This window comes from Microcebus murinus, chromosome 12 (assembly GCF_040939455.1).
Source record: "Microcebus murinus isolate Inina chromosome 12, M.murinus_Inina_mat1.0, whole genome shotgun sequence".
Lineage (NCBI taxonomy): Eukaryota > Metazoa > Chordata > Mammalia > Primates > Cheirogaleidae > Microcebus > Microcebus murinus.
In genome coordinates this window covers 83,022,025-83,037,227 of record NC_134115.1, presented here as the reverse complement: position 1 = coordinate 83,037,227, position 15,203 = coordinate 83,022,025, and the positions used below count along the sequence as shown (strand labels likewise).

General features: G+C 40.2%; 1 protein-coding gene across 4 annotated transcripts in view; it reads left to right on the top strand.

The window, feature by feature from the left end:
* Positions 1 to 15,203, top strand: part of DENND1A (DENN domain containing 1A) — a 493,327-nt gene that overhangs the window by 307,340 nt on the left and 170,784 nt on the right. For all 4 annotated transcript variants that reach the window (XM_012771853.2, XM_012771851.2, XM_012771850.3 and 1 more), the window contains exon 12: positions 3,034 to 3,135. In XM_012771853.2, the coding sequence (XP_012627307.2) occupies positions 3,034 to 3,135 (102 nt within the window). The remainder of the gene's footprint in view (positions 1 to 3,033; positions 3,136 to 15,203) is intronic.

Below are 15,203 nucleotides of genomic sequence, written 5' to 3'. Positions count from 1 at the left end.
AGTGGGAAGAAATCAAAAGCCTATTCCAGCCGGGCTGTGGAGAGCCCACAAGGGCCGGTCTGTGCTGCCGGGGCCCACTGGGAACACAGAAACAAGGCCCGATTCTGATCCAGAATCAACATCCCTCTCACTCGGCCTTTCAGCCTCCGAGGCTTCTCTCCAGTGGCCGCTGCGCGTGCCCCTTCTGTTTGGGCCTGTTTGGAAGGTCAGATGAGGCGAAATGGGTGATTCTGGGGGCAGCAGCCCTGGGCTCAGCCCTCAAGGCCTAGATAGAGTCCTCAGCTGAGTTGGGGAGCCCCTGCTCACCCCTTCACGGATTCTGTTCCCTGTGACTGTGCCTCACGCAGCCTCTCAAGTGAGAACCCAAACAGTTACCAAGGAGGGACTGGAAGGGTTTTTGCCCTTAAGCCATTGTCACTAGAGCTTTGCGGACTGGCTGTAGCTGCTCTGTGTACTATAAAAGTAGTAATAGTCACCATTTATCGTGTCCTGTGTGCCTGGCACTGTGCTCATGTTACCTCTATTCCTACGACAGCCTGGGGACGTGAGGGAAGGAAGGTGGTCACAGTTAGCATTTCAACTTTACAGAGGAAGAAGCCAATTAGTAGATCTACAACCTTGTGCAACCTACTTCACTTCTCCGAGCCTCAGTTTCTCATCTCTGGAATGGGGATAGTGATACCTCACCTCTAGCTACACTGATGGAAATGGAAGAATCTGGGTGGTAGTGTTTTGTGAGTTCTGAAGCGTGACATCAGTGGAAAAGATGGTTGGTGATGCTATTTTTGTAACTTCCTGCTAGCAAACTGCTAGCCATTTAACCTGCTGGGTTGCAGGATGAGGCAGTTAAGGAGCCCTGGACAATTCACTGTGAGTCTTAACGTTCTCATCTGCAAAATGGGGATTGTGCTTTGCAAAACAAAAGTGCTGTAAAACACTCATTATTTGTATTATTATCCAACTTCACCATTTGCTGGTATCTTCTTATAAATAAGGCAACATTTAATGTGAGTGTTGGGATTTGGAGGGGAGAATAAACTCATAAGTCTGCGATCTTATCCCTCTCTGTGACTCTCAGCCCAGAGAAAGTACCTAGCAAATGTTTAGAATTGACGGATAGGTTTGTGGACCAGCCCCCAGTGGCCTGGAGAAGCCAGTCCGCAGCAGGAGTTTGAGGCTCTGGTCATGTTAGGTGGGAGAGTTCCAGGACTCTGCTGTCTGGGAGTGTGTTTTCAACCCTAGGAGGCTTCTCACCAGCATGGCTCCACCTTCCTACTGGAAGAATCTCGGAATGTTTACTTAGGTCCCAAGTTTTATCCTAGAGGCTGGGGTTTGAGAGAATGAATGTTAACCGGTGTTAGTGAGCACTTACTGGGAGCCAGTCACTTTGTCAAGTGCTGGTTATTTCGCAGTGGTGAGGGAGCCCGCACCCAGCAGGGGCAGGCAAGCAAAAGGGTGCTGGGACTCGGAGTGACAGGGCTGTGCGGAGGCAGTCTCACTGTGGGCATATGATGACAAGGAGGCGGTGGTCTGTGCAGAGCATGGCCTGTGGAGGTAGCTGTTCCTCTGTTACCTCTGCCTCTTCCCTGGCCTCTCTGAATCCCGTTTTCCTCAACTTACATACCATGAGGGTAATAGTGTCCACTTTGCAGGGTTTAAGCAGAATTAAATGAGGCAAAGTAAGCACAGAGCAAGAATTAATAGACGGCTAGTACATTGTAATTATAATTGCCCATTTCCAGGGCATCAGCAAACTTGGGTCTGAGCCACCATCAGATATCTAGCTCTCTTGCTAAGTCTATATGGTGCTCTGCAGTGAATTAGGAAAAGGCATCTGCCCCCCTTCCCCGACTGATGGCATTCAGTAGGCACACGGGTTGGCAGATTCCAGTCCCAGCTTGGCCGGTTGAGCAGCCTTGGGGGGTACATACCTGCACAGTCACATGCAGTGTGCTCAGAGGATGTGACTAATAGTGAAATCGATCCCTTACATGTGGAAGGACCATATGTCCCATTTTGCGCCCATTGCCTCGTGTGATATGCAATCTTCACATCCACAAGTGCCCCAGTTTGGCCAAAAAATTAGAGGGTCTTCCTACTTAAAGAGGGCAAAATAAAATAAAGACAACAGTTCTAAAGCTTAAGACTCAAAAGGAATGAGCTTGATTATGATGGGGCAAGAGGACTGAATAGGATTGGAGGTGGTGGATAGGCAGGAGAAGAATGAAGATGGGCTCTGCGGTGGATAAATAATGTGATTAAAAATTAAAAACTCAGGCTACACACTGTCTTGTACCAACGCAGACTAGGGATAGTTGGGGCCAGATTTGGAGAGGGATGCTCTTTTATTCTCTTCTCCTCTCTTCATTCACCTAACGTGAAGACCTGGCAGGCATGAGTCTCCTCACCCTTTCCATTACTGTCACGGTGGAAAAATGGCTTGTGGCCAGATCCTCTGAGCTATTACTAGCTGGATTTCTATAGAAAATGGGACCAAATCGAAAGTGTGACCTTCCTACTCAGCATTTAAGGGAAGTGTTAACAGTAGGCTGTACACCACATTCATACTCAAGAATGACAAAATCCAAAAGGGAGATGGACACGTAGCCTTTGGTAAATGAGAGAGATGGATTGAATGTGGGTGTCGTGGAGCCCAGTTGTTTATCAGAGATCCTGGAGACAGAGCTTTAGGCTTCAGCTTCTGTATAAAAAATATATAGGGAAAAACCTGATGATAGGTTGCAAAGATCTCTCCTACTTTCTAGCTGTGTGACCTGGGGCATGTTACTGAGCCTCTGTGACATGCTTTTCACTCCTGGGACTTGGAATCATGCAAGCTCACAGAGATTTTATGAGAGTTCAATGAGCTAACAAATGTGAACCACGTAGCATTGGGCTGCCATGGAGTAAGCCTTTGTCAAATGTCACTTTTCTTCCCTATTCCCCTTCCCAGAGAAGGCCAGGGGAAATTTGTGTCCTGATGGCACTCCAATGACTTTCTCTTCTGGATTTTTTTTTTTTTTTCACTTGCAGAAAGTCAGAAACATGGCCCTGGATGATGTCGTGATCCTGAATGTGGACACCAACACCCTGGAAACCCCCTTCGATGACCTCCAGAGCCTCCCAAATGATGTGGTGGGTAGTGAGTTCACACAGCGGAAATGAACGTGACGTTGGGGGATGTGGAAGGAGAGACGGCCGTGGTTTCCCTATGGCCTAAGAACTGCGGTTTGTTTCCCTGTTCTCTCTGGAACCTTTGCTCAGCGTAGAAAGCTAGAAGGTGGTTTATTTTTTGAGTCTTGTTTTGCTCTTCTGACTTTCATCTGAAAGTCTGAAGCGATCTCAGTGTCTAGACATCTCCTGGGGGTCTTGCCACCTCTCTCCAGAGACCAGAACAGATCCTCAGAGTGACACTACAGAAGGCAGGTGGGAGGACTTTCCGTGTGAGTGACTTGGGATACTGTAAACTTACTTGTTTTGCCCTAGACCTCCATCACACAGCTGTTTCCCTGCGTAGCGGAGCGTCCGATGCCAGTGCTCTGAGTGTGGCTGCATGTCCTCCAAATAGCTCTCTGTCACCTCAGGTCTGGAAATAATGCGGGTTCCATTGAGCAAAAAGTAACTGGCTGTTGCCTTTGCCATGCTGACATCTGACTACACACCCGTCTCGGTGCTACTCAGAGCTAGTTGCCTCGTGGGCAGCTGTTTGAAGTACACCCGTTCTGCCCCATTGCCTGTACAAATGAGGACTGGGCTTCGCAGGAAAGTATGGTTTGAACATTTCTGGTTTGACCTCAATGGCTCTGGCTGCTAGAAGAGCTAGAAAGTTATTCTGACTTTCAGATTGAAAAGAGTCGATCTTCTTGGCCATATGGTTCTGATGCAGGGCTTGGGTTCGTGTCTTGGTAGGTGAAGTGCTTTGCCTGGTGGGCACTGTGCCTCATCACTGCCAGGAGCCCCAGTGACACCATGTGGTTTTGCTGTTTGTTGATAAGTGGCTTGCAACAGGATTTCAAACTTCTCTGCTCTTAACTCACTGTGAGATTTTTCAGGGAGTCATTTGTCCTCTCTAATGACGTTTCATTTGTAACATGATTAAGCAGTGGCTACCATTCATTGACTTGCTGCACTGGGCACTGTGTCACTGACCTCTCACTTGCACTTCACACCACTCTCAGGAAGGCGTTGTCCTCACTCCCACTTTGCCCACAGAGCCACAGAGAGGTGGAGCAACGTGAGAACCAGCCCTGTGGGTGCACAGGGCCCCATTTCTCGGTGCCTTCTGCACTCAGGATCTCATTCAGTTAGCATCATAGCCCTAGGGGGCAGGTGTTCTCTCATTTTTAAAAAAAGAGAAAAGAATCTCAGAGAGCAAAGAACCTCAGAAAGCACATGCCTTCTTTGGCTGTTTAGGGGCAGAGCTGAGATTGGAACCCCAACCTGAATGACACCAGAGGCTATGCTGCCTCCACTCGAGAGGTGACAGAAGTTAGGAAAATTAAAGTGCCACACAGGCATGAGAATTGCAGGCAATCATGTCAGGACAGGGTACGTGGTTAGTGTCTTGGGGCCTGCTGGCCATAATTTGGTAGTTCTTTAGGTCCAAGGCATCTGAGGCTTCCGTTCCTGTTTCCCTTCAGTGGACACTTACCTCTTTAAGCCATGGGTATCTTAGGCATGGACCTGGCAATTGCTGAGTGAATGTTGGAAGTGAATCTGAGGTAAGTCAGGTGCAAGAAATGGCCAAGGGCCCTGGGGCAGCATGAGATGACTAACTGGCAGCTCAGAAACCATGGAGTGGACTGACTGGTCCCACCTGCACTGCTCTGACCCTATGCTGTCACTGAGCAGCAGAGAGGAAGAATATCTTCAAAGAGTATATGCCAGTAGAGGAACCAGATGTGTCAATTACGTATATATTACAGTATAGCATAATAGGGACCACAGGGAAATAGGAAGCAGGCCCAGAAGGGCCCAGGAGAGAGAGTAACAAAATTGGGGGAGTATAATGGAGGCTTCCTAAAGATGGAAGATTCCCAGTTGCCTTTTAAATGATAAATGATGGCCTTGGGGAACCAAAGTAAGTTGGACAAGTTGTATTCCCCCTCTGAGCCTCAGTTTCCCACCTCAAAAATGGAGTCCCAGGTCTGCTCTTAGGATTATTGTGGCAAATAGTAACGGGATGCTCACGAAATGCTTGCCACAGTGCTTGCGTGTTATCAGAGTTCCATAAATGGTCACCGCATTTGTTTTTAATAAAACTGTGGTTGATAATTACAGGCAAGGTTGGGGGGACAATTAATTCCCTCCACATCCTGACAGTCTTAGCCTGTACATTGGGACCTCCTGTCAGCAAGCTAGTTTGTAACAGGGTTGTGAATATTCTACAGCAGTGGTTTCCAGCATGGGGCTCTAGATTCATTAAGGATTCTGAAGATAGTAATGGGGAGGGAAGGTGGTCCATAAGGTACTTACTGTATATCAGTGGAATTCATAGATTTGAATAAGCCCTCAGGTTCTCGAGAGGAGAAATCATTTTCTTTCCATTTTTATGTCCCTGTATTTGACATAGGACCTGATACTTTTAGTGTATCAGCATGTCCATCCTTGACCCACAATCTCCCCTTTTGCCAAAGATGCTTGTTTACTATATCCGACAGATTCTGCTTCTTAGACATTTTGCAAATCCACCTTCTCTTTTTCATCCCTCCAAACCACCACCTAATCTATGCTCTTATTTCTCCCCTGCATTTTTACCAACAGCCTCAAAACTGGTGCATCTGACTCCAGCCTCGTCACTCTGTTTCATCTTCATGCACCAGAGTGACCTTTCCAAAAATATAAATTGAACTGTATTTCCCTCCTACTTAAAACTGTTCCAACAATCAACATAATTTTAAAAAAATCTTTTAAAGACAAAATATCCTTCTGTAACTTCCCATTGCCTGTAGACTCAAGGTAAGTTCCCTTTGTTGGCTTTGGAATCAGGCCTGTGTTTAAACCCTGGCGTCCTCACTTACTGGCCATGTGGTCTTGGGCAAAATTACTTAGGCTCTCCAAACCTTAGTTTCCTCTTAAGGCTGTTGTGAGAATTAAATGTAACAGGCATAATATATTCAAAACATATCCTATAAATGCAATGTGTGGTAGTCAATGATGAATTTTGGATGTAAGTGATGACTAACATGGCATTCAAGGCCCCTTTCATGATATGATCTTCCCATTTTGGAGGAGGGAGATTTTCTATAGCTTTCACTCTCTCCCCTCCCTGCTTCAAACTCTATATTCTAGGTGTTTGGAACTATTGGTAGTTGTCCCAAACTTACATGGTGTTTCATAACTTCATACTTTGCGTATAGGGTTTCTTTTGTCTTAAATGCCCCACTTCATCTGTTAATCTCTTACTCATTCTTCAAGACTTACAAAAACAAACAAAATAAAACTTCCCTGATCTCTTCAAGTAGATTTGACCATATCTTTCTCTTTCTCTGTGTCCTTACAGCCCCTTGTGTTGCTTGTATAATTGTACTGATTAATTACCCATTTCTGGCTTTCGCCTTTTAATTGTAAGTTCTTTAGCGACAGGAATCAAGTTTTATTCATCTTTGTTTTCCAAGGATCTAACAGCCACTGAATAGATAAATAGAAGGATGGAGGGCACATACGGTTTAGGTTATTTTGGTAGATGAAAATTTGCAATGCATGGCATCCATGCTGGAAACTTCATTAAAAGAGGCTTTGGTTCTCCTGCTAACCACAATAGAATAATTGGAACTGTATTAATCTTCCTACCATTAACAATTAAAACTCTGGACAAATATGAAGAAAAACTGTTTTCACATATTGAGCAATAGGCAATTCAGAACTGTGATCCCTGAGCAAAAGGAAGCAAGTGAGGTGAGGCCTCTCTTCCCACTGCTTTCTGCCTTGAGGCCTTTTCTGGACACTGGTTGGTGCTAGGAGGAGAATTTCAAGCAAAGCACAACAGTCTTGCTGAGTTGAAAGGTTAAAAGAACCGTTTGAAGGAGAAATGGTTTAAGTTTGTGGGTAAGCATACCAGACAGGAGGAAGCTATTCAGCAAAAGATCTCCAGAAATCTGAATCAACTAACCTGCTAAAGACTGATCTGCCCACGTGGAGGGTGAAACTCCTGACGGGGCTATAAGATAAATAGTTCTCAGAGCTCACACAGGTCTAGGAATCATTCAAGTTCTGACCAGCCAGAGTAAAGAGATCGTGTTCAACTCTTAGGATAATCACTAGAGACACTAGGAGGCTGTGACTTGATAGTAGGTCTAAATTAGTTCTAGAATAGAGGTTATTTTATCCTTGCCCTACAGAGCTTAAAATCAGGCTCGAGAGGCCTAAGAGAGGGCTTTAGGAATGCTCGTAATGTACTGGGGTTTTTTTTGGTTTTTTAGCTCAGTGACAGCTACATAGGGAAGAATTCATCAAGCTGTATACCCAATGGTGTGTGCCTTTTTATGTGTGTATGTTAAACCTCAATAAAAAGTTTTAAACAAACCTATTTCTTTTTTTAAAAGCCTTAAAAAGGTTAACCTGATGGGCAAGAAATCTACTCACCTGTAAAAATAAAGTTCACCTCTCTTTAAAAGAAGACAACAAAATCTAACACTCAAAAATATAACATTCACGGTATTTAGCATCCTATTTAAAAAGTACAAGACATGTTGAGAATCAGAAAAATGTCACCCCACTGAAAATTAGCCAATAGAAACAAACTCAGAAATGAGTATTATAGAATTAGTAGACAAAGACCTTAAAGCAGATAATATAAAGATTATAAATATGCTCATGAATTTAAAGCAAGACATGATCTACTGATCTAAATGAGGAGAGAAATGGAAGATATATAAAAAATGAAAGGGAATATCCAGAAGTGACAAATATAATACCTGGAATTAAAAAAAAATCACTCATGGGGTTAGAGGTGATATGATACTGCAAAATAAAAGATTAATTAACTTGAAGACATAGCAATAAAAGCTATCTAGTAGAAACCAGAGAAAGAAAAAGACTGGAAAAAGTTAACAAAACTCAGTGTGACTCCATAGCACAATATCAAGAGGACTAACATACATATAATTGGAGTCCCAGAAGGCAAGAAAGGGGGAAGGAAAAGAAAATTTAAAGAGATTATAGCCATTTTTTAAAATTTTGGTGAAAATGATAATGCTCCAAGAAGCTCAATGAACCTCAAGACTAATGGACCCAAGCAAAACTCGCAAAGGCACATCATGATAATTTCTCAAAACCAGTGATAAAGAGAAATGGTTAAAGAAAAAAATAGAATAATTACAGAAGACTTATCAGAAACTCTATGATCCAAAATACAATAGAATGGCATTTTTTAAGAAATGAAAGAAAATTTTTGTCAACCTAGAATTCTCTATCCAGTGAAAACATGCTTCAAAAATGAACACAAAATTAAGACTTTTTCCGACAAAAAATGAGAGACATCATTGTCAGCTAACCTGCACTGTAAGAAATGTTAAAGGAGGTTCTTCAGGTAGAAAAAAATGATACCATAAGGAAACTTGGCTGATAAGGGAATAAACAGAACCAAAAATAGTAAATTTATGGGTAAATGTAAGAGACTTTTTTTATTTTTATAAAAGATAATTGAATATTTAAAAATACCATTGTATTGTGTGTTATTACATAGAAGTAAAATGTATGACAATAGTAGCACAAAGAACAGGGTGGCAGTGGAGAATAGAAATGTGCTGTCTTAAGTTACCTGCATATGTAAGTTGGTATAACATTATTTGAAGGAAGACTGTATTAGGTTAGAGATGTATATTGTAAACCTTAGAGGAGTCACTAAGGGGGAAAACATAAGATAGAGATATATAGCTAATAAGCCAATATTGAAGGTCCAAAAAGTTTGGTGAGGGAAAAGAATAAAGGAACTAAGCACAAATGGAACAAATAGAAAATTAGCAAGATGATATATTTATTCAACAGTATTGATTATTGCATTAAACTTGCATGTTCTAAACACTCCAGTTTAAAGAGAGTATCAAATTATATTTTAAAAAAGCAAGACCCAATTATATGCTGACTACAAGAATTTCACTTTAAAGAGTCAGGTAGATGAAAAGCAAAAGGATGGAAAAGATACACCAGGCAAACACTAATAAAAAGAGAACTGGTGGAGTAGACAGACGAATGTTCCTAATAGAAGAATTCTAAATAATATCTATAAATACTGTCCTCTCCAGGAATAGAGGCTCAGTCTCCCCCTGATCCCACTTGAGTGTGTGCAATACTTGGTGATTCACTTGTAAAAAATAGAGTATGTAAAGAGAAAAATAGTAACTTTAGTGGAGAAGCTGGCAGATACTACATTAACCATCAATGAAGTTTAATATCAGCAGTGATGTCATGTGGATATCATGTAACCACTGATGTGATGTAAGGAGAAAAATACTTCACTTTTGTGGTATTCTTTCTAAAAACCCACTCTAATCATGACAGAAACTTCCAGTAAACTCAAATTTGGGGACATTCTATAAAATATCCGACCAGTACTTCTCAAAACTGTCAGGGTCATAAAAAACAAAAGAAAGAGACTAAGAAAGTATCATAGACTAGAGAAAACTAAGGGGACATGACAACTAAATGCAGTATAGTAGCCTGGTTTGAATCCTGGGATAGAAAAGGACATTAATGGAAAAACTTAAATTGCAATAAAATCTGGAGTTTAGTTAATAATAATGTACCATTGTCGGTTTCCTGGTTTTGACAAATGTACAATGATAATAAGTTCTATTAGGGGAAATTGAAATTAGATGAGGAGGATATGGGTGCTCTTTGCACTAACTTTACAACTTTTCTGTAAATTTAAAAAATTTCCAAATCAAAGGTGTATTTTTAAAAAATGAAAAGAAATAAAGGAGTATTGTGAATAACTTTGTGCCTATGATTTTGACAAATTAGATGAAATGAACAAATTCCTTGAAATACAGAAATTACGGAAAGTCACTCAAGAAGAAATATAAAAATAGCACTATTTCTATGAAATAATTTTTAATTTATGATTAAAGCTTTCCCACAAAGAAAACTCCAGGCTCGGATAACCTCACCGGTTAATTCTATCATATGTGTAAGCAGAACTAATACAATTTTATACAAACTTTTTCAGACAATAGAGGTAAAAGGAACATGTCCCACCTTATTTTGTGAAGTCAGTGTTACTCTGGCATGAAAACAAGACAAAGAATTTACAAGAAAAGGAAACTACAGACCAATATACCTCACAAATAGACACTAATATTTTGTTAAAGATTTTCGCAAGTTGAACCCAACTATGTATAAAAGGGTAATACATCCTTTTTTAAAGATATGAATACAAAGTGGCTAATATTTGAAAATCAATCAGTTCATTTAGTTTACCGTATCAACAAGTTAAAAAGGAAAAGGTTACCAAGACGTATGCAAGAAACTTATTTTAGAAAAAATTCAACACCATCCATGATAAAAGATCTTAGGAAACTAGGTGTCTTCTTTGTGATAGCATCCAGGAAAGGCCTATGGTGAAAGACTGGTTGCTTTCTCCCTGAGATAGCACAAAAAAGGATATCTGTTCTTCCCCTTTCTACTCAGCATTGCACTGGAGATTATAACCTGCTCACTAAGACAAGGGAAAGAACTAAAATCCCTAAAGATTAAAAAGAAATAAAATTATCTTTATTCAGACAACATGATCATGTATATGGAAAATCGTAAGGAGTCTCATAAATGAATTTAGCAAGGGTACAGGAAAAAGTATACAAGAATCAAATGTGTTTCTATATACTAGTAATGAGCAATTGAAAAATGAGATTTTTAAAGTACCATTTAAAATAGCATACAAAACGCAAAATACTTAGGAATAAATTTAACAAAATATGTTTAAGATTTGTATCCTGAAAGCTACAAAACATTTCCGAGAAAAAATTTTTAAAGACCTAAATAAATGGAGAGATGTTCCATGTTTTGGATTGGAAGATTCAATATTTTTTTTATTCAATATTTTTAAGATGTTGATTTTCCCTAAATTGATCTATAGATTCAATATAATCCCAACCCAAATTCCAGATGGCTTTTTTTAAAAAAAACTTGACAAGCTGATTATAAAATGTATATGAATATGCAAAAGATCTAGAATAGCCAAAACAATGTTGAAGAAGAAGAACAAAGTTGTGGGGCTTATATTACCTATTTTCAAGAGTTAACTCTAACATTATGGTAGTCAAGGCAGTGTAAATAGACTCGTGGGTCAATAGGACAAAATAAAGAATCCACAATTAAACCTACACATAAATGGTCAATTGATTTTTCAACAGATATGTCAAAGTAATTCAAAAGGGAAAGGAAAGGATTTTTTCCCCCAACAAATGTGCCAGAACAGCTGGATATCCATATGGAATAAAATAAACCTTAACTTTTACCTCATGCAAATATTAGCTCAAAATAGATGATAAGACCTAAACATAGAAGCAAAACTATCAAATGACTGGAAGAAAATAGAGGAGAGAATCTTCGTCAACTTAGGGTAGACAGATTTCTTAGATAGGAATTAAAAATATCATAAAAATTGATAACTTGGGCCTCATTAAAGGTAAAAGCTTATCCTCTTCAAAAGACATTATTTTAAAAATGAAGAGGCAAGCCACAGACTGAGATAAAATATTTTCAATACTTATATCTGAAAAAGAACTTTTTTTTTCAGAATATGTAAATATCCCTAAAATTCAATAATAGGACAGCTCAATTGAAGTGGGTAAAATATTTTAAGGGACACATCACAAAAAAAGATAGTCAAATAGCCAGTAAGCACATGAAAAGATATTCAGCATCGTTAGTCATGAGGGTACAAATTAATATCACAATGAGATACCACTGTATACTCACTGGTATGGCTAAAATAAAAAGGCTGAGAATTTCTTATAAGTGTGCACCATAAACATGTTTACTGTATGACCAAGCAATCCCACTTCTTGATATCTACCCAAGAAAATGGAAACTTACGAGCGTGCAAACACACATATGTGTATGTTTTTATAAGACCCAAACTGGAAACAATCCAAAGTCCTTCAACTGGTGAATGTATAAACAAATAATGGTACACTCATAAAATGGAATACTACTCAGCAATGAAAAGAAACTACTAATCAACAAAATGGATGAACTTCAAATACATGTGATATGTGAAAGAATCCGCTTATATGACATTCTGGAACAAGCAAAACCATAGAGATATAAATCAGCTGATGGTTGCCAGGGCTGTAAAGTGGCACAAGGGAAATCTGGGGAATGATGGACCATTTACCTCATGATTGTGGTAATAGATGTATGACTGTAAGTATCTTTCAAAATTCATAGAAATATCCACTAAAAGTGATAATTTTAATGTACGTAAATCATACCTCAATAAACCCGATTTTCAAATGATTTTAAGACTGACAACACCAAGTGTTGTCAAGGTTATGAACAGTTTATCTGGAACTCTTACCACTGCTATATGAAATGGTACAACCACTTTGGAAAACAGTTTGGCAATATTCTGTGAAGTTAAACATATGCCTACCATACAACCCAACAATTTCACTCCTAGATATTCATCCAAGAGAAAGGATAATATATATCCAAATAGGCTTGTACATGAATGTTTATGGCAGCTTTATTCATAATAAACACTATTTGCAAACAACCCAAATGTCTTTCAAGTGGTAGATGGATAAATAATGTGTTATATTCATTATTATTGTTGTTATTATTTTAGAGACCAGGTCTTGCTCTGTCGCCCAGGCTAGAGTGCAGTGGCACAGTTGTAGCTTACTGTAACCTCAAACTCCTGGGCTCAAGCGATCCTTCTACCTCAGTGTCCCAATTAGCTGGGACTATAGGCATGTACCACCAAGCCTGACCCCTTATTTTATATTATTGAGTCAATATTCCATAGTAACACACTTTTGATAAAAACAACATGAATGAATCTTAAATACATCACACTGAGCAAAAGAAGTCAGATACAGAGTATATACCATATGATTTCATTTATATGAAATTGTAGAAGAGAGAAAGCTGGTCTATGGTAGATGAAAGCAAATCAGTGGTTGCCTTGGGTGGGGAAGGAGGCTTCAGGGCCCGACTGCCAAGGGGCACTAAGGAACCTGTTGGGAGGAGGGAACTATTCTGTTTCTTGATTGTGGTGGTGGTTAAACGGGTATATACATTGGTCAAAATTCATCAGACCATACTTTTAGAATGTATGTATTCTATTGTATATAAGTTATATGTTAAACATTTTAAAAAAAGAAGCAGCCTTGGAAATTAATTTTAAAGGGGGGGGGGTTCCAATATTGAGAAGATTTCAGAGTAGCTCTGTGGATTTTCACATGATTTATGAACATAAGCAGAGGGTTACTCTGGAAGCTCTGGCTTTCTGCTAGATGCCTACACAATTTAGTTTCAAATTTTATAATCGTGTCTCAGCTTTTTCTACTCTTAAAAAATAATAAAGTTGGCAAGGTTAATGCCTTGTACTTTGCTAGGTTCCATGAAACTTGCAGAGGTGTTGTTTTTACTGACAATATTGCATTGTTCGCTAGCTGTGGATTTTGGAGGAGAAATATGGTGAGAATACTCCATTTTTTATTGATCTAAGGGCCTGTTTGCAAACTTCATGTTTATTTCAAGCACTGGCCTTCTCTGTGCCATGTTCAAAGGCCCCAGAACCTCAGACTTTGGAGATGTGCTACAGGGCTCCTAGGCACTGGTGTGCAATCCTACCCTTGCGAGTCAACAATGCATTTGATCCCAGAAGCAAGGGACTAACTAGGTCCTTTTGTGGATTTGATCCTTCTGCCTTGTTAATGCATATGTTGTTAATATTCTCTAATAAATAGCATTCTGGAAGTCTGAGGCAGGAGGATTGCTTGAGGTCAGGAGTTTGAGCTCAGTATAAACAAGAGCAAGACCCCATCTCTACTAAAAATAGAAAAAATTAGCTGGGTGTGGTAGTGTGCACCTGTAGTCCCAGCTACTCAGGAGGCTGAGGCAGGAGGATCACTTGAGCCAAGGAGTTTGAGGTTTCTGTGAGCTATGATGATGCCACTGCACGCTAACCAGGGTGGCAGAGTGAGACTCTGTCTCAAAAAATATACATATATATACACACACGCACACATACATACGTATGTGTATGTATTTTTTTCTCTACTAGAACATTTATTTATTCAGCAGGCATTTCCTGAGCACCTGCTATGTGCCAGGCCTTATATTGGATATACTGAGTACAGAGGTGATTAAGACATGGTATTTATTCTCAGTGAGGTCCTAGGCTGGCTAGTAGAAGAGCTAATGAAAGCTGACTGCCAGTCTTGCCCCTCTTCTCCTTCTCCAATCCCAGTCCATCCTCAGGCTATAAAGAAGGCATATTCCAGCACACAAATACCACTTCCCATTCTCAAAACTCTTTAGTGGCTCTCATTTTTTTCTAGGTGAAATTTGAACTCCAGAATATGTCCCTTTGTAATCCACTCTCCACCCACCTCTCCTGCCTCATCTCTTGCTGCTCTCCCACCCACCTGTACTTTATACCAGCAGCTTTGCTTCCATCTGTAGGAGCCCCTGGACATCTCTGGTTCAGAGTATCCCTAATGGGCAGATCTACTAGCCAGTTCAGGAATGGAGACTTTTTTATCCATCATTCAGTCAGCCACATGTTTTGGGTATGTGCTCAGTGTGTTGGGCCATAGGGACATGGAGACATGTAAGAAAGAGTCACCATTCCTGGAAAGGAGACCTGGGCACACAGGGAGGTGAGACTGAATACGGAGGTTGGAGGTGTGAACGAAAGCATTATGTGTTTGGGCAAGGATTCGTAGTTTAGGATAGCTGAAAAAAAAAGACAAAACCAAAGTAGTTGATAGAAGGGACCAGATAGGGAATGGTCATAAAAACAAGTTTGGACTTTGAATTTTGGACAGTGGAGAAATCAACTGTGAAATGTTTAAGCCAGGGAATGGTGTGATAAAATCCATACTACAATGAGTCTCAGACTAAAGGTCGAGTGTTAGATCCCACCTCTTGTTGCTTCTCTGGTTCCTAGAATCTGGCCAAAGCTTCCTCCCACCCGATATCTACTGATACTGGACTTGGGGTCAGGGTCAGTTTGCTAAAGAGAATTCTTA